This window comes from Panthera leo, chromosome E2 (assembly GCF_018350215.1).
Source record: "Panthera leo isolate Ple1 chromosome E2, P.leo_Ple1_pat1.1, whole genome shotgun sequence".
Taxonomy (NCBI): domain Eukaryota; kingdom Metazoa; phylum Chordata; class Mammalia; order Carnivora; family Felidae; genus Panthera; species Panthera leo.
The window spans coordinates 8,989,975-9,009,426 of record NC_056693.1 but is presented as its reverse complement, the minus strand read 5'-3'; the positions used below and the strand labels follow the sequence as shown (position 1 = coordinate 9,009,426).

At 54.3% G+C, this 19,452-nt stretch overlaps 2 protein-coding genes across 2 annotated transcripts; one reads left to right on the top strand and one right to left on the bottom strand.

The window, feature by feature from the left end:
- Positions 1 to 1,935: 1,935 nt before the first annotated feature.
- On the bottom strand, positions 1,936 to 4,395 carry FUT1 (fucosyltransferase 1 (H blood group)). The gene is made up of 2 exons (XM_042918958.1): positions 4,295 to 4,395; positions 1,936 to 3,721 (listed from the first exon to the last, which is right to left on the bottom strand). Exon 2 carries the CDS (start codon positions 3,717 to 3,719, stop codon positions 2,640 to 2,642), a length of 1,080 nt encoding a protein of 359 aa, XP_042774892.1. The 5' UTR covers positions 3,720 to 3,721; positions 4,295 to 4,395; the 3' UTR covers positions 1,936 to 2,639.
- Positions 4,396 to 6,373: 1,978 nt separating this feature from the next.
- Positions 6,374 to 7,761, top strand: FGF21 (fibroblast growth factor 21). The gene is made up of 3 exons (XM_042920449.1): positions 6,374 to 6,611; positions 6,770 to 6,873; positions 7,471 to 7,761. The coding sequence occupies exons 1-3, from the start codon at positions 6,374 to 6,376 to the stop codon at positions 7,759 to 7,761; spliced, it is 633 nt and encodes a 210-aa protein (XP_042776383.1).
- Positions 7,762 to 19,452: the final 11,691 nt, after the last annotated feature.

The window sequence follows — 19,452 nt, the reverse complement described above, 5'->3', positions numbered from 1 at the left end:
TACGACTCCCAGGAGGCCCTGGGGTGTCTCCTTGGCCAGAGTTCCACACTTTACTCACTCCCTCCTCCTCCTTCTCTCCGTAGCTGAGGGGCTCGATGCCAGGGTTCCAGAAGAAAGAGGCCTAGAGCCAATACTAAGAACCTGGGGCTCAGACCTATGGGTCCTGGAAGGTCTCTCTCTCTCCTTTTCTACATCATTGAATCAAACCACCATAAAAACTGGAACCGCGGGGCGCCTGGGTGGCTCAGTGGGTTGAGCGTCCGGCTTCGGCTCAGGTCATGATCTCACCGTTCATGAGTTCAAGCCCCGCGTTGGGCTCTGTGCTGACAGCTCCGAGCCTGGAGCCTCCTTCGGATTCTGCGTCCCCCTCTCTCTCCGCCCCACCCCTGCTTATGCTCTGCCTCCCTCTGTCTTTCAAAAATGAATAAACATCAAAACAAAACAGGAACCGCGACTCACACAAGCCTGAGAACAGGAGGCTGCCAGATCTCAGCAGGGACAATACCCCTAGACGTGAGCAGTTCTGGATTTCCCCTCTTACACACACACACACAAACACACACACAGTGGACTCCAAAACACCTGCAGAGACAGGGTTTGGTGGTGTGGACTTTTAATTCATACCTCCCTCTCTCCCACCGGGGGCAGCTGAATAGTGAATGATCCCTCAAAACTCCCTGAGAAGACTAAAAAAAAGGGGGGCTTGGATTCTTCTGGGTAGGTAGGGGATGCGATCAGAGTTGTCTGTAATAAAGCTAGGTACCTTCATCCCCTACAAAAAAGCACCAAGGGGGTCCTGGAATCTGAGTCAAGAATCCCATCTTCCTTGGCCAGACCTTGTACTCTGGCCTGGGTTTCAGGCCAGCCCGGGTCCCGTATACTTTCAGACCTTCAGATCCTTTCATTCTTTTTTTAATGTTTATTTATTTTTGAGAGAGAGAAAGAGAGGTCGAGCGGGGGGTGGAGGGGTGGGGACAGCGAGAGAGGGAGACACAGAATCCGAAGCAGGCTCCAGGCCCTGAGCCGTGAGCACAGAACCCCACTGGGCCCCAAACTCACGAACCGCGAGATCATGACCTGAGCCAAAGTCGAAGGCTGAACTGACTAAGCCACCCAGGCGCCTACAGAGCCTTTGAAGCCCGAAACCGGGTTTAGTGGTTCTGTGAAATCAGAGGAAGCCCAGGTTGGCAAGGGTCCCCATACCCGTAGCTTTCTGCAAGCCCAAAAGAAACATTTATGACGTTTATTTATGCTGGCTGAATTCCAGAAAATCGATCCCGTTACATCCAACAGCCCAGCTGCAGAGAAGGAAACTTTCTTAACTGAGAAGAAAGGTAACCTTAACTCAGAGCCAACTTGTAAAGTGCCTGTCTTTGGCAGATTTTGACAAAAAAAAAAAAAAAAGTCTCTAGGTTTCTGGAAGGCTTTGCTCTACGAGCTGCTGTATTTCAGCATCCATACCTCTCCCCCTCCTGTGGAGGAACAGTCCCACGTTTTAGTCTATCTACTCAAAATAGAGTCTCTGGGGCGCCTGGGTGGCTCAGTCGGTTAAGTGTCTGACTTCGGCTCAGGTCATGATCTCGCAGTTCGTGAGTTCGAGCCCCACCTCAGGCTCTGGAGCCTGCTTTGGATTCTGTGTCTCCCTCTCCCTCTCTCTGCCCCTCCCCTGCTTGCTCTCTGCCTCTGTCTCAAAAATAAACATATAAAAAAAAAATTCAAGGGGCACCTGGGTGGTTGAGTCAGTTAAGCCCCCGACTTCAGCTCAGGTCATGATCTCTAGATCTGTGAGTTCGAGCCCGAGTCGGGCTCTGTGCTGACAGCTCGGAGCCTGGAGCCTGCTTCAGGTTCTGTGTCTCCGTCTCTCTCTGCCCCTCCCCAGCTTGTGCTTTGTCTTTCTCTCGCCCAAAAATAAACATTAAAAAACATATTTTTTTTTCTTTTTAAATTTCAAAAACGAGTCTTTGTCTTTCTTTTTCTCAGAGGCTGAGAGGTTGGACAGATTTCCCACCTCACAAGACAGATACTTTGTGTTCTGCCAGTCTTTCTGGCAGTGGCTGAGGTGTTGAACTTCTGAGTGTCCCTTCCTGAGATCCTCCTAGAATTCCAGAACCTCATCCCTTCTGGGGGAGCCCTGCAGGATTCTCCACAGGCCTGAGACCTGGCCTTCTCTAGAACCACTCCAGAAACACAGCAGGGGAGTGGATGAGTGCTTGCTGTGGACTACCCCTAAGTTCTTTCAGTCCTGAGGATTGTCCTTCCCTTCTAGAAAAGACCAGAGGCAACATTAGAAGGGGGGGGGGGAGTTCTCCGTTTTTGGGGTGCAGCCATCCAGAAGTACCCTGGATCCGTGCTGGGAACAGTGGGTAAGGCATTGCCTTCCAGAACTGACGTGAGCCTCTCTGGACATTGCCAGGCATCAGGAAAAGATCCCCTGCTGGTTCTAGAACGTCCAGGCAGTTACAGAAAGCCCCTAGGTTTCTTTTTCTCCAAGTCCTTTTTCTCCAAGTCTAGCCAACTAGGATTACTCTAGAAACGGGTGCCCGCCTGCTACAGGGCTACCACAAGCTTCTCCAGAAGCCTCTAGGCCTCCGGAGACCCAGAACACTGGCCCGAGCTATTCCAGAAAGTCTCCCCGCTGCTCAAGGCCCAGCCAACGACCGGAGGGGAGACAAGTCTGCATTAATGCCCACCCACTCGGGCAAGAAGGCAGCCTCGGGCTTAAAGATCTTCAGGAAGTTGGAGTCGGGCAGGGTGAAGTTGGCCAGGTAGACAGTGTCCCCACCCGTCAGGTAGGCGGCCCAGAAGCCAAAAGTGCCGATGGTCATGATGGTGTGGTTGCACTGCGTGAGCAGCGCGAAGTCCCTCCCCGGCGAGCCCTCCTGCCCGTCGCCGGCAAAGATCACATCCCCACGGGACGTGTCCACGTTTTCCCGGCACCACTCCATGCCGTTGCTGGTGACCACAAAGACGGGGTCTTCGTGCCGTGCCCGGAACCAGTCCATAGCCTGCTGGAGGTAAGCGCGGTCGCCTACCACGCCCTTCCAGCGGTGGGGCATGACCCGCAGATAGTCCCCGCGGCGCACGTGGACACCCACGAAGGTGCGAGGGCGGTCCCCGGTGGGGCCCAGGCGGAGCCGGCTCAGCAGACCCTGGGCCTCTCGCCGAAGGTGGTCGTGCAGCGTGAATTCCCTGCGGATCTGCTCCCGGAGGTGGTGGAAGAAGGTCCAGGAGCAGGGAAAGCCGGTGAGCTTCAGCAAGGGGTCGCTCAAGCGGGCGTACTCCCGGGACATCCAGTCGTGGAGCTCCAGCTCCCGCCAGGGCGTGCGGCTGTCCACCTCGGGCGCCAGCACCGGCAGGGTGATGCGGAACACGGGGGCCAGGGCAGCATGCATGGAGGGCAGGATGAAGGCCCGGCGACCGTTGAGCTGGGCCAGGGCCAGGAGCGTGGCATACTGCCCCATCTGGTTGCCGAACCGGCCGTCTGGGTGGATGGTCCAGGTTCCCGAGAGGGAGGCAGGGGGCTTGAGGCAGGCGGAGGTGTTGGGGGACAGGCAGAGGATGGCCACAGGGGATGGCACCGGGCGGCGGCCTGGACACAGGGCCGTCAGGGCCAGGCCGTTGGGAAAGAGGTCTTGGTGGACGTAGAGGAACAAGGTGGCTGAAAGGACACACACTAGCAGGAAAGCCACGCAGAGCTGCCGTTGGCTGGGGGCCCACATGGCTGCGCGGGAGGAAAGGTGAATTAGCGGGGCCCCGGAGCTCCAGGAGGAAGTGTCCGTGGGCAGGGGCCTGGGGGACCGAGGAAACCAAGGCTTGAGACTCCTGGGTCCCAGGGAAAGGGGATCAGGGGCCTGGATCTGAGGGAGGGGAGGGAGGTGGGCCCTTGGAACTGCAGGGACGGGGACGGCAAATGTTGAAAACGGGTGTTTCCAAGATAGCAACGGGTCTCGGAGCCAGCCTGCCACATCCGCATCTCGGAATCTGGCTCTCCGGGCGGGAAGTCCCACTTTAGTTGGGCGATGTGCCACCAACTCCTTTCTCGGGTGGGCCTGGTGGAGGGAGGTGAGGACTCCACCATGGGGGTGACGGGAAGAGACAGGCCGGGTGGAACATGAGAGGCTGGAGGTCGGGGACTGGATGAGGGATCTCGGCCTCTGGAGGAGCAGGCGTTGGGGGGGTGGGGGGAGAGGGGGTGGAGACTCCTGGGGTCCTACGGGGCTAGCGGCTGGGGCTGCGCCTCCTGGGACCGAAGGCCCCGATTCCTGGGTCCCAGGCATCCTCCGGTCCCACTCACCTGAGCTCCTGGCGGGTGACAGCGCCACAGCGGGCTTAGAGAGGCCGGAGCGCGCCGACCGCAGGTGCAGCCCACATCCGGCCGCCCCCGGAACCCCGGACTCCGGGATCCTAGGCTCGGCAGCCCTCCCCTCCATGCCGCCTCCCCCGACTGGCTCCTAGGGCTCGGGGGAGGGAGGAAGGAGACGGGCGCGGTTCCGAGACTCCCAGCCTCCGCCCCTCCCGACCTGGGCAGGTAGGTCGGAGGCGGAGCCCCGCCCCCTCCCCGCCCTCCCCAGACCCGGGGACCCGCGCCCGGCCCCCTCGTCCTCGGCCCCGGCCCGCGGGCGGGCTCTCCGGGGCCAGCCTCCACAGCATGGAGACCCAGCGCCCAGCCGGCAATGCCGGACCCAGGTATTCGGGTCCCTCGACTTCTCCCCCTTCTCCCGAGCCTAGGCCCAGAGTACCTGGATGCTCCGAGCCCGGCCACGCCCCAGCCGCTGGGGAGGGCGCAGACACCAGGCCCGGGCGGGGGCGAAGATCAGCCGCCCTCTGCCGGGTCCTCCCGGTGGGGAGGCAGAACCTGTTTGCCAGGCCTGCTCCAGGAGCCGACGGAAACCTCCTCCAGCTTTCAGGGTCCCGAACGTGGGCGCCTCCGGCCCGAAGGGTGTCCCCGCGCACCCCGGGGGCCGCTGATTCCCCATCTCCGCGCGGTGCACCTGCGAACTGCGGGGCCTCTCCTTTTGAGGAATCGGACGATCCGGGGTCCGACGGCTCCTCTCCAGACGGGCGCGTCCCGGGGGCAGCGTCTCCCCGAGGGCGAGGAGGAGAAAAGCAGGAGGGGAAGCGGGCCTGTCATGCCCAGCCTCACCGGGAGGCTGGGGCCCCAGGTTGGGGATCCAGGGCCTCGGCTCCGCGGTGTATACCTGGAGCCCCTTCCATTGTCCGGGCGGTTCCGCCACCCCCCCCACCCCCCAAACTTCCCTGGGCTGGAGCCGTGTGATCATTGTCATTCAATAAATCAAAGCTAAAGACCCAGGAATTTGACTCCCCTCTCCAGAGGGTGGACCGTGATGTCTCCAGACCCAAGCCCCTCCTTCCACAGACCCAGGATTTCCAGCCCCAGCCCCCTCCTCTGCTGGAGACGTTCACACCTCCGCACTGGAGGGTGTCCAGTCTCTGTACCTACAGTTTCCAGGAACCCCCCCCCCCCCCCACATTCCCTTTGGGCTCTGGTCTCTCACTTCCCCCCTCCAGAGCCTGGCTCTGCCCCCCCCCACCCCCACCCCAGAGGCGCTGAGTCAGACTTTCACCCTCCACCCGCCCTCCCCACCCCAGGCTATTTTGAGAACACCTTTCTGGGCCTGGGGTAGCTACTCTGGTGAAAGAGGTCCCGGGATTGCATCAGGGAGGAGAGGGAGGCTCTCCTCTGGCTCATTAGATGCCAGAGGAACCTCTGGGCTGGGGTTGGTGAGGTTGAGGTGAGAGGCTTTTGGTCACGTGGCTTTTGCTGCTCTCCTGATGATCGAGGAACGTCCGTGTGTGTGACACCCGCTCTGCCCCCCACCCCCCAGAAATCCACAGAAATTCAGGCAGGATGCCGCAATCCCGGTTATGGGGCACGGTGTCCGTCGATCAGCCAGGGAGGCAGTTTTCCAGGCCCCCAGCCCTCTCCTCCCCCAGCCCTTTTCAGCCAAGTCCCAGTCAGCAGGTCCCGGTCCCCCTGATTCCTCAGACCCGGGAGTCCAGGGCCCCAGCGGGAAGGACCCCCCCCCCCCATTGCATCATCCGGCTCAGGCTGATCTGGCCACGGTGGAATCCTAGCCCTTGCCAAGTGGGTCAAATATCATGGGTCAGGTGTGGGGAAGGTGATTGGGCGGGTCTGTCTGGATATAAATTTTGGAGTGCCTGCATCCATTCTAAGAGACCGGGGTATTCTGTCAGCTGGGAATCCACGGACACGAAGACCCAGGCGTTGAGGCTCACTAAGGTGCAATCCGTGAATCTCCTGTCCCAGACAACCGGGATCCGAGACAGAATCTAGACCATTCGGCTCCTCGAGCCCCAGACCCCGGATCTCACCTGAGGACGTGAGCCAGTGATGGGCTGGGACGAGGCGGGGTCCCAGCACCTGGGACTGTGGGTCCTGATGATGCTGGGCGTCCTTTTGCCGGAAGTCTGCCAGGCACACCCTATCCCTGACTCCAGCCCCCTCCTCCAATTCGGGGGCCAAGTTCGACAGCGGTTCCTCTACACGGACGACGCCCAGGAGACAGAGGTCCACCTCGAGATCAAGGCCGATGGCACAGTGGTGGGGACCGCTCGCCGCAGCCCTGAGAGTGAGTGCATAGACAGAGCCTGGTCTGAGGGAGCAGGGGCTGGGGGGCCCAGACCCCTGGGTCTGAGGGAGGAGGGGCTGGGAGCCTAGACCCCTGGATCTAAGAGAGACGGGCCTGGGCAGAGGTCCTCTGAGCCCCTGACCACTCTCTCCTCTCAGGTCTCTTGGAGCTAAAAGCCCTGAAGCCGGGGGTAATTCAAATCTTGGGGGTCAAAACGTCCCGGTTCCTGTGCCAGGGCCCAGATGGGACATTGTATGGATCGGTGAGTTTCTGGGGTCGCCCCCCTCCTCGTGCTCCCTCCTCCGTATCGCCTTCACCACCCAGGGTTCCACTTCTCGCACCTCGGGCCTGAGCCGGGCTTGGTTCTGTGCTCCCTGCCTGGCCCCCCCGCCTCGCCACCTCCCCTGCACGCGGGAGCTGACCTCATCATTTGTGCACAAGGGGAAACTGAGGCTCAGGCAGGGACACACCAGCTCTGAGTCACGAGGCCCCTGAATGACGGAGCGCCTGAGTCCTGTGACCTGTGACCCCTGCTGGGCCGCATGGGCTCCTAGCTGCCTGCTGGGCACAGGGCTGCTCAGGGGACCCATGGCCTGTAAATTGACCATGACCCCTTGGGTGGAAGCCAGACGCCTCTGTCTGGACTCAGAGAGCCCTAACTGGTCCCTGGGCTGGAATATTGGTCTCTGTGAAGTGAAGCCAGGGAGGTAGGCCTTGCAGGACTGCCCAGGGGTAAAGGGGAGGCCTGCTTCTGTTGCCTGTGTCCCGGCGGAGGGGCTGGGGGCCGGGACTCCTGGGTCCTGCAGCAGGAAGGTGCAGAGGAATCCCGTATCTCCGACGTCCGCTCTTGTCCCCTCAGCTCCGCTTTGACCCCGCAGCCTGCAGCTTCCGGGAACTGCTTCTGGAGGACGGATACAACATCTACCACTCGGAGACCCTCGGGCTCCCACTCCGCCTGCCCCCCCACAACTCCCCATACCGGGACTCGGCCCCCCGGGCACCTGCCCGCTTCCTGCCACTGCCAGGCCTGCTTCCGGCACCCCCGGAGCCTCCAGGGATCCCGGCCCCCGAGCCCCCGGACGTGGGCTCCTCGGACCCTCTGAGCATGGTGGGGCCTTCCCAGGGCCGAAGTCCCAGCTACGCTTCCTGAAGCCACGGGCTGTTTGCTGTGGGGCCTCCTCTTTATTTATTGGGTTATTTGTTATTTATCTTATTTATTTTTTTATTTTGCCTACTTGGGATAATAAAGAACCTGAGAGGAGGGTCAGGGTGCGCATGTGTGCGTGTTTGAGGGAGGAACTGGGACCGGCTTCCCTGTCTCCCACTGCCGCCCAGGCCCCCCTGCCCCTGTTGACGGGAGACCCTGGGAAGGTCCCAGCCTCCCCCCTGGGCCTCAGTTTTCTGCTCTGTGTAGGTGTCCCCAGGCACTGGACTATCCCTGCCCTCGGACGGCAGAAGGCTTGTTAATTTCCCACCACCCACCCCCAGCTTGTGTTGTGGAACCGTTTTTCTGAACGGCCTCAATCACAGGGGGACGTTGAAACGATGACACTGTAGACCTATAGCCTCATGGGAGATGTCGTTTTCTGGGTCCACTTAACACTGGGAAGGGGATGACGTCTTGGTCCCCTCAGGGCTGGGGCAAGGGCTCTTCGATCCTGGGGGTGTCATTGGTGCTAGATGGGACTCGGGTCCTGAGGGATCAGAAAGCTGGACATCTGGACACCTGGGTCCCAGGAAAACGGTGAGAGGAGCCTGGAACCCTGTGCTGAGGGAGGGACTGGAGGGACTGGAAGGCTGGGAGTCCTGGTTCTCTAGAAGAGGGCTTGAGGATCTAAATTCATCCGTCCAGGTGCTCATGGACTTGGAGTGCAATGACTGTCACAGAATGCAGTCCCAGTGAGCGGGTTGCCTGTCCTCTCTCCCCGCCCGCAGCGTAGATTTCCACGTTGTTCTTTGAGCGATTTCCTGGGTAGGACAGAAGGGAGGACAGAAATGTAGACAACTCCCCAGATTCACGGACAGCGCTGATGTCCAGGTGTCTGACCCACTCCCACGGCGTCTTGGGCCCTTCATTTTTTTTTTTTTTAATTTTTTTAACGTTTATTCATTTTTGAGAGACAGAGACAGAGCATGAGTGGGGGAGGGGCAGAGGGAGAGGGAGACACAGAATCCGAAGCGGGCTCCAGGCTCCGAGCTGTCAGCACAGAGCCCAGCACACAGCCCTACACGGGGCTCAAACTGTACGATCATGACCTGAGCCGAAGTGGAAGGCTTAACCCACTGCGCCACCCAGGCGGCCCAGGGCCCTTCATTTTTAATTCCAAGGTTCAAATGAGAGGAACATCTCATTGGAGAGGGGATATAGCTGCAGGTCCCAGCAGGTCCCAGGAGGGACCCAGTGACTGGAGGAAATGAAGCTGTCTGCATCTCGTGGCAAGTGTGGCTGTCCGCTCTGGTGGCACTGGGCTGGCTCCGGCAGGGAAAGAGTTGTCACCGGAAGCAGATTCCGAAACGCCACAAAACTCGCCGGAAAGAGCGGCTTCGTGGCTGCGGGGGAGCTTCACGTGGGATGTATGTTCCTTGGTCAGAGGAGTCCACCTGACTCTGGAAAGTCTCCCCCCTGCGAGGGAGCAGGAAGCACCTTGGGGCATCTGCCCTGATCACTTTCCCGCCCACCCCACCCCTGCAAGCCTCCCCTGTCTTGGAGAACGGGGACCTGGCCAGCCTGGCGGGGAGGGAAGAGGTAGCGGAATGGTGGGGGGTGGGTCCTAAGATAGACACCCAGAGAGAGGAAGTCAAGGACCCAGGAGGAGGAGGAGGAGAAGAGGGACAAACGTGGGGCTCGGTGGGGGGAAGGGGGGTGTCAGAGATACCCAGAGAGGGGCGGGACCCTGGAAGAGGGAAGCCAGACAGGAAACCTACAAAACTGCAAAATGTGTTAAACAAGCAAACACCTCTCCCCCCACCTGGGGATGTTAACTCCCAATCGCATTGTCTCTCCTTTCCGCTAGAAGCAGGTTAGTGTCAAAATTAAAAAAGAAAGGGGTGGGTGGCTCAGAATCCACAGCAGGCCCAAGGCTCTGAGCTGTCAGCACAGAGCCCGATGCGGGGCTCGAACCCATGAACCGTGAGATCATGGCCTGGGCTGAAGTTGGATGCTCAACCGACAGAGCCACCCAGGTGTCCCTAAATCACCCTCTTCTTATGAGGGCACCGGTCACATCAGGTTTAGGACCTGGTCTGATGCAGCGTGACCTCATCTTGATTGGATTCCACTGACAAAAGCCCTATTTCCAAATAAGGCCACATTCACAGGTTCCAGGTGAACTTGAATTTCCAGGGGATGCTCTTGAACTTGGTGCACACCTGGGCAGTCTGTTACATTCGTCTGGTCTTGCTCACCTGTCAGGACATTTAGGAGGGGTGTGGACCGGGATCGCTGTCCCGGGCTCAGAATTCTTAAAGTTCAACTCTTTGTTCTTTCCGTACGGTGTTTAAGAACATAACCATCTCGGGGACTCCTGCCGGGCTCAGTTGGAGGAGGGTGAGACTCTTGATCGTGGGGTTATGGGTTCGAGCCCCACGTTGGGTATATAGAGATAACTTAAAAATAAAATCTTTCGGGCGCCTGAGTGGCTCAGTCAGTGGAGCATCTGAATTGGGCTCCGGTCATGATCTCACGACTCTCGGGAGTTCGAGCCCCTGATCGGCCTCCCTGCTCTCAGTGCAGAGGCCACTTCGGATCCTCTGTCTCCCTCTCTCTCTCTGCCCCTATCCCGTTTGCACTCTCGCTTTCTCTCAAAAATAAACATTAAAAAAAGTAATAAAATATTAAAAAAATAATAAGTAAATAAACAAATAGAAATTACCTGTTAGTATATACACTTCTCCAAAATTTTGTAGAGAGATCTACCTCTGTTTCCCCTCCTACCAGTACCCGAGCCTTTTCTCTCCTTTACCCCCAGAGCTCCTGCCAAAATCGACCTGGGGTTTCCTTACGCTAGTTTTCACAAGAATAGACCTTTAGTCCAACCCCTAAAAAGAAAGGATAATGATGAAACCTCATAGAGGTGTTCATAATTGCTACAATGGCAATCACATTATGTAAATGTATCAGATTAACATGTTTATGCACCTTAAATTTTTACAATGTTGTATGTCAAATACGAGCAGGAGAGGGGCAGAGAGAGGGGGAGAGAGAATTCTAAGCAGGCTCTGCGCTCAGCCCGGAGCCCAACACGGGGCTCCATCCCAGGACCCTGGGATCATGACCGGAGTTCAGAGATCAAGAGTTGGATGAAGTGCCCCCTGCAGGGAAAGTTCCAGTCTTGCTAGCTTCCTTTTCTTCCTGGGCGGGTACTGGCTTGGTCCCAGTCACTTGTATGTCAGGGGTTTGTGCAAAATGTTTGTTGGTGAATTTCTGCTATCGTAGTTGCTCTATGTGGCTCTGTTTCTGTTGTTGTTTTGGGGGGGTACGGGGGTGGGGGTGGGGGTGGAGGTGGGGGGTGCAGGAGGTGGGAGGTGGGAAGATCCAGCCAGCCTTGTGCTGCCTAACCTGAATCGAATCGTGAGGGAGGAAACATTTTCCTATCAGGAAACCTGCAAAACAACCGGCCTTGACGCTCTTGGAAGAAGTCAAGGTTAAGGACAAGGCCAGGAGGAAATGCTCGTGTTAATGGACACCAGAGGCAGCTCTCTGAGCAATCAGGTGACATCCCGGTGGTGAGGAAGACGCTTGATGAAATTTGAATGAGTTCAGTGCATTAGATGGTGGTAATTGATCCATGGGAAAGTTTCTGATTTTGATGATTGCCTCGCGGTTATTAAAAAGAACGTCCTTGTTCTTAGCAAATACAAATACACGCTGAAGTACTTAGGGACAAAGGGGCATGGTATCTCCAGTGTTTTCTCAAATGTTTCTGGAAATGTCAATATATAATAACAGAGAGAGATAGCGACCGGATGATAAAGCAAAACGCGGGGGTTGCAGGGGGGACGGGAACAGCGAGAACTGAAGAACCTAGCAACGGATACATGGAGCTCTTTGCACAAGTCTCAAAACTTTTCCATTAGTTCAAAATTATATCTGCTAAAAGCTGTGCCCGTGAGAAAAAATCCCATGCTGTGGCCCTTGTTACCTGGCGTCTTTCCAAACATCCTTCTAAGTGTGTGGACAAGCTTCTAAGAAGAGGGACGCCTGGGTGCCTCAGTTGGCTGGTTAGGCATCTGACTTGGGCTCAGGTCATGATCTCATGGTTCATGGGATGGAGCCCCACATCAGGCTCTCGGCTGACAGCATGGAACCTGCTTGGGATTCTCTCTCTCTCTCTCTCTCTCAAAATAAATGGCATGTATATTGGCAGGCACACTGAACACGACTACACAGCCTTGCCTTGCCCTACCCCACCCTGAAAAAACTTTATTTACTTTTTTAGATTTTATTTTTAAGTGTGTTTCTTTATTTATTTAAGTAATCTCTGCACCCGACGTGGGGCTCACACTCATGACCCTGAGATCAAGAGTCACATGCTCTTCTGACCGAGCCAGCCAAGCTCCCCTTTCTATTCCTACTCTTGTCTGTGTTTTTTGCTGTCACATCTGAGAAACCATTGCAAAACCCAACGTCATGAAGCTTTCCCCGTTCTGTGTTTTCTTCTTTGATCTTTATAGTTGGGGTCGTTAGGTTTAGGTCCCTGATTGAATTAGAGTTAATTTTTGTATATGGCGCCCAACTTCCTTCTTTTGCATGGGGATATCCAGTGATCCCAGCTTCCTCGTTGGTTGAAAAGATCATGGTGGGGTCTTTTAATGTCAGAAGAGCTTTTAAGGATGGACACAAATATTCACAACTATTTGGGTTTCTTTGGTAATGATTAATGAATTTTTAAGCAATCCCCTTTCCTCTAAACATTCACTGACTACGTCCACAGCTAAAAATAGCAAAGCTGTGCGTTTCACAATTTCGGATTTCTCCAAACATCTGAACACTGCGGATGTGATCAATGGGCTTCCACAAGTCTGGCATCTCAGATTCCCCTAAATGAGTTAAGTGCCTTGAAGAGAAGACAAACATTAATGCAATCTTGATCGGACGTTTTGAAAGTCGAATATACCAGATCCTTCCAAATGCCTTTAGTATCCCAAGGACAGATCAGAGTACAGTGATCAGCAAATCAATCAGTTTCTTTACATGAAACTGACACAAAAGTGTCAGTGTCACGGGGGCACCTGGGTGGCTCAGTCGGTTAAGCGTCTGACTTGGGCTCAGGTCATGATCTCACGGTTCATGAGTTCGAGCCCCGCGGCGGGCTCTGTAGCTGACAGCTCGGAGCCCGGAGCCTGCTTTGGATTCTGTGTCCCCCTCTCTCTCTGCCCCTCCCCCGCTCATGCTCTGTCCCTCCGTGTCTCTCAAAAGTAAATAAACATCGAAAAAATATTTTTAAAGTGTCAGTGTCATGGATATAAAGCTGTTTGTTTCTTCAGTACCTCTCTTCTGATCAAGATTTTGATTTAAAGGTCCTGATACTTCCTCTTCCTTGTGATTTTTCTTACCTGTCAGACGGGTCAGGCTTGGGGCACCTGGGTGGCTCAGTCAGTTAAGCGTCCCACTCATGATCTTGTCTCAGGTCATGATCTCATAGTCGGTGAGTTTGAACCCCCATCAGGCTAGTGTGGAGCCTGCTTGGAATTTGGTCTCTTCTCTCTGCCCATCCCATGCTTGTGTGCTCTCTCTCTCTCTCAAAATAAATGAATAAACCATAAAAAAAAAAAAAAAAAACAAACAAGAAGAAGAAGAAAGAAAGGGAGGCTTCACTCGCCCATAAGCCAACAATTTGGGGGTTGAAGATTCAGTCCTAGGACACGAGCCCTGCTACCTCCCAAGTTAATTCCCACCAAGCCCAGATTCCGGGACAGGTAGACTTTGTCACTTTCACACAGATTAGGAAATTGATTTGGGTGATCCTGATTTACTTCCCACGGCTGTTCGCTCAGAGCGGCAAATCCTCGTAGCACAGCCCGAAAAACATTCTCTAAGAGTCGTCCTATCATCATAGGCAGACGTGAGTTAGCCGCTGTTTGTTCTGGAGCCTTCTCTGTGAAAGGAGCACTTTCTCTTGCTCACGCACTCTTCCCTCCGCCAGTTCCCGGGAGGCCAAGGGCTGCTGTCTGTTTAGCGAGAAGCTCACCCTCCAGCTCTGTGACCCCTGGCAGGAGACTAGGGGGCGGGAGGCGGTTGCCGAGGACCTTCTTTCCCAGCCGCTCCGGTTCCAGGCTACATCCAGCATCCAGCCACTTTAGACACTTCCAGCACCAGCCAGCCGCACCCCTCAGACCTGGTGCCACCTCCATAGGGGGCCCCTTCCTGGAAGGCAGGGTACCAGCTGCCTGGGCCACTCGTCTGACTTCTACCCTGCAGGGGCCACTCCTTCAACTTTCTACAGCCCCAGGAGCCCCAGCTGCTACCTCTACCCACCTCCGGGACCATGGTTTCTTTTTGCACTCTCCCCGCACTCACATAACCAATTCCCTTTAACGCATTCCCTGTATTTGAGGGGCTCCTGGTGGCTCAGTGGGTTCAGCGTCTGACTCTCCATCTCGGCTCTGGTAGTGATCTCAGGGCTCGTGAGTTCGAGCTGACAGCGTGGAGCCTGCTTGGGATTCTCTCCCTCTGCCCCTCCCCTGCTCTCGCTCCAAAGAAACAGATAAATAAATAAACAGACAAATTCCCTGTATTTGAAATACCTAGGGTGGTTTCCGTTTTCCTGAGCAGACCCAGGGACCTGGTCTGTTTCAGGTCAACTGAAAGCCTTTGGTCAATTTTGAAATCACAATGTTATCTTTCTTCCTTCCTCCCTTCCTTCCTTCCTTCTTCCCTTCCTTCCTTCCTTCCTTCTTTCCTTCCTTCCTTCCTTCTTCCCTTCCTTCCTTCCTTCCTTCTTCCCTTCCTTCCTTCCTTCTTCCCTTCCTTCCTTCCTTCCTTCCTTCCTTCCCTCTTCCCTTCCTTCCTTCCTTCTTCCCTTCCTTCCTTCCTTCCTTCTTCCCTTCCTTCCTTCCTTCCTTCCTTCTTCCCTTCCTTCCTTCTTTCCTTCCTTCCTTCCTTCCTTCCTTCCTTCCTTCTTTCCTTCCTTCCTTCCTTCCTCCCTTAATGTTTATTTATTTTGGGAGAGTGGGAGAGAGAGCCAGAGAGCGAGGAGGGACTGAGAGAGAGAGGGAGAGAGAGAATCCCAAGGGGGCTCCAGCCCAGAGCCCGATGCAAGGGCTCGATCTCACAAACCGCGATATCCTGACCTGAGCTGAAGTCGGATGCTTAACCAGCTGAGCCACCCAGGTGCCCCCAACTCACCACATATCTTTCTGAAAAAGCTTAGGGTCTGTAATACTGGCAACTAGAAGATGAACACATTCAGGGACGCCTGGGGGGCTCCGCCGGTGAAGCGTCAGCCTCTTGATTTCCGCTCAGGTCGCGATCTCATGGTTTGCGAGATCGAGCCCCACGTAGGGCTCGGTATGTTCCTCCAAGAGACAAGTGGATGGAAAATCGAAGGAGACAAGGAAGGTAGAACACAACGTTCCAATAAACTTCTAGAGGAACATATAGAGCTGAGAGGAGAGATGAGTTTGAAGACGAGAATAGCTGAGCACTTCCAGAACTGATTAAAGACGTGGGTTCTTGGATGTAGGAGGCACATGTCTTGCGTGGGGGGAAGAGGGGATACACACCTGGACATTATCTAGTGACCTTGAAGAACACCAAAGACAAAGAGAAGACTTTTTTTTTTTTTAAGAGCCAGAAGTTGGTGGGCTTCTGACCCCCGCCCCCCCCCCCTTCAGATTGGAGGTTCCAATCCAGATTGGATGCTTTTAATTTGCTACGGTGGCTCACAGAAGTCAGGGAAACATTTTTGTTCACCAGTTTTGTTTTTTTTTTTAATTTTGTAAATGTCTATTTATTTTATTTTTGAGAGAGAGAGACAGAGCACGAGCAGGGGAGGGGCAGAGAAAAGAGGGAGACACCGAACCCCAGAATCCGAAACGGGCTCCGGGCCCCTAGCTGTCAGCACAGAGCCTGATGTGGGGCTCGAACCCATGAACCGTGAGATCATGACCTGAGGTGAAGTCAGATACTCAACCGACTGAGCCACCCAGGCACCCCTGTTCACCAGTTTATTAAAAGATGATAAGGATATGAGATGATAAGTTTATTAAAAGATGATAAAGGATATGAGTCAGCTGCCAGTTGGAGAGATACATAGGGTGAGATCTGGGGGGGGGGGAAAGTCTGGAGCCTCCATACATGTTCCGACTTCCATATGTTCACCAGCCTGGAACTTTCCAAACCCAGTCCTTTTGGGTCCTTATAGAGGCTCCATTGCAAAGTCATGATTGACTAAGCCATTGGCCATTGGCTGATTCAACCTCCCCTCCCCAAAGGTTGGGCAAGTGGGGTAGGAATGAGAATTCCACCCTTTCTTTCCCAAGGTGGGTCCTCCTGGCAACCAGCCCCACCTTTGGGTGGGGTCCGAAAGTCACCTTCATTAATAAGAAGACAACCACGTCACCTGCAGGGCTCCGAGGCCTTTTCAAGACGTGGATGAAGACTAACTACATCTGAGAAATATATATTTTGGTCATCTGACAAAATATGTATATTTCTCACAATCATTATCATAATGACATCCGCCCCCCCCCCCCCCCGCCACTCCCGCATCTACCTTGGGCTTCTGCTCACCCCGCCGGTCCAGCACCCCCTCTCAGCACACACACCTTGCAAGATCCCCACTGTGCTGAGCCCTCCCCACCCCACTAAGGTCGGGACACTCCATTCTGGGCCACTGATCCTCCCCAAGCTGGCCTCGCCTGCTCCACCCAAGGGCCTGAGGGCTGTTTGTTCAAAAAGAAACAAAAAAGAAAGAAGAATGTCGGGTCCTATTTTGCCCCCATTTGAATGCCTCAGTGTTTTCTTTTCTGGCTTCTGGATTATGAGTCACAGTTTAAATGCTTTCTCCACACCCAGGTTATAAAGGAACTTTCCAATGTTGACTTCTCTTTCTTTCATGGTTTTGTATTTCACATTGAAATCTTTGAGCTATTTGGAGCCTATTCAGCGTACTATTTTTTTTCCACTCCTTCCTTCTATTGGATTGATGGGGTTTGCTTTATTCCCTTATTTTTTCACATTTACTTTTAAATCAAAGTTTTCTATGCACACAGTAAAGTCACCAAGTGCTGCTGGTCAGTTTAAAGTTCCACCTCCGGGGTGCCTGGCTGGCTCAGTTGGTTGAGCGTCTGTCCGACTTCGGCTCAGGTCATCGTCTCGTGGTTTGTGGGTTCGAGCCCCACGTCGGGCTCTGTGCTGACAGCTCAGGGTCTGGAGCCTGCTTCAGATTCTGTGTCTCGCTCTCTCTCTGCCCCTCCCCTGCTCACATTCTGTCTCTCTCTGTCTCAAAAATAAATTAAAAATTTTTTTAAAAACATTAAAACAATTTAAAAAAATAAAAATGTATTTACTTGTTTTGAGAGAGAGAGCGCGCGCAGGAGGGAGGAGGGGGGCAGAGAGAGAGGAGGAAGAGAATCTCAAGCAGGCTCCACACTGTCAGCACAGAGCCTGTGGCAGGGCTTGAACTCATGAACCTTGAGATCGTGACCTAAGCCGAAATCAGGTTGGACATTTAACAGATGGAACCACCCAGGCGCCCCTAAACATTGTATTTTTGCCATTTCTACACCCAGAGTGAGGCTTGAACCCACAGTCCCAAGATCAAGGGTCACATGCCCCACCGACTGAGCCAGCCAGGCGCCCTTGGGGGTGTGAATTAATTCAACCAGTGGAGAATGGCTGATCAGTATATGCTAAACCTGGACGTATTCATAAGCTCTATTCATAAAAGCCCCAAATTGGGACGCACCCTGAAATATTGGGATTTATAAAAAGGAATGTATATTTGATCTCCATTCTGTTTCTGGCAGAGTCCCTAAACCTTTACCATTTCCGACGTGCTGTAGAGTGTTCAAGGTGCCTTGATATTCTTAACAAACCCCTTTCAACCACATTTGCCTTTGTATGGTGACTTTGGAAAGCACCTAAGAGCGGGGGCTGGTTGCCAGGGGAACGAACCAAGTGGTTAGAGGGCTGGAACTCTCAGCCCCACCCTCTGACCACACCGGGGAAGGGGAGAGCGACTGGAGGCTGAATCCATCACCAATGGTCAGTGATTGAATCAGCCCTGCCTGTGTAAGGAAGACGCCATAAAACCCAAAAGGACGGGATTCAGAGAGCCCCCAGGGGGATGAGCTCCTGGAAATTTGGGGAAAGTTGCCCCTGGAGAGAGCATTGAGGCTCCATACCCTTTCCCCATGCCTTATCTGACTGTTCCTGGGTTATATCCTTTTTTTTTTTTTTTTTTTTTTTTTTTTTTTTAAATTGGGGTGGGGGTGTGTATCCTTTTATAATGAAGCAGTAATCTCGTAAGTAACAAGTTTCTTTGAGTTCTGTGAGCCACTCCAGCTAATTAATCCAACCCAAGGAAGGGATCGTGCTAACCTCTGCTCTGTAGTTTACGGGGCAGAAGGACAGGTGACAACCTGGATTGGGAACGAGTATCTCAAGTTGGGGGGAGGGGGGCAGGGCTTCTGGTACCGAACCCTTAACTTGCAGCATCTGCGACTCTCCAGATAAATAGCGTCAGGAAGTGAGTTAAACTGTAGGACGCCCAGCTGGTGTTGGCGAATGGCTGGTGTTGGCGAATGGGTCGGAAAACCCATCGGCACTGGTGTCAGGATGACGGACGCAGAAGTTCATTACCAGTGGAACGGGCAGTACATTGAGGTACATTCAATGAGCAAACTATAACCACGCAAAACGTCTCGCAGAAGGGCGTTAAGGGAAAGCAGTCCTGTTTTCTCTTTCTCCTCTCATACCTGATCTCTCACATCCCGTCTGACCCGTTGGTCTGACCTTCAAAATGCACCAGAACCCGATCACTCTTTGCTGCCCCCGCCCTGGTCCTGCGGCCTTTGCCCGCCTGGACTGCTCAGTGCCCGCGGCGCTGAAAGGTCCCCGTTTCCAACCTCTCCTCCCTCGACCTGTTCCCCACGTGGCCGCCAGAGGGCGCCTGTTCCCCACTGATGGGTCACTGAGGTCCTTTTCTGCTAGACACGCGTCCCTGGCCCCGGGCTCATTCCTAGAAAAGCCTAAGTGCCCACAAGGCTTTGAAGTATCTGGCCCCTTCCTTCTCTGCCTTCACACCCCCCCTCTCTCCCCAGGGCTCGCTCACTCCGTTCCGGTCACGCCTGCCTTACGGTTAGTTCCTGCAAACCTTGGCGCTTCCGCTAGCCTCAGGGCCATCGTACTGGCTGTTCTCTCGGCTAGGAACGCCCTTCCCCCAGATGCCCTCTTGGCTCATCCCTCACCCGCTTCAGGTGGCTGCTCCAATTACACCTTCTACCGGGAATTGAATGATATTCGGGAATCGTTGTTAATTTCATTATGCCGTGGGAAAGTGATTTATAGTAGGGAAAATGTCTTCACTGTTGGAAGACACAGGCTGAAGGGTGGAGTGGAGAAGATGGCTCGAATGGGTCCTAAAATGGTTCAGCAAATACAGAAACATTAAACAAAAGAGGCAAATGAGGCAAAATGTGGCAGATTGCTGAACACCAATATAGAGGGCAACCTTAGGATTCTTCCTATTTTTCTGTACATTCCAAATTTTCATAATCAAAAGGTTTTCTAAGTGCCACTTAGAAAGCCTCGGTGAGGCTTTTCTGGTCCACTATATATATATATATATATATATATATATATATATATATGTATATATATATGTATTTTTTTTTT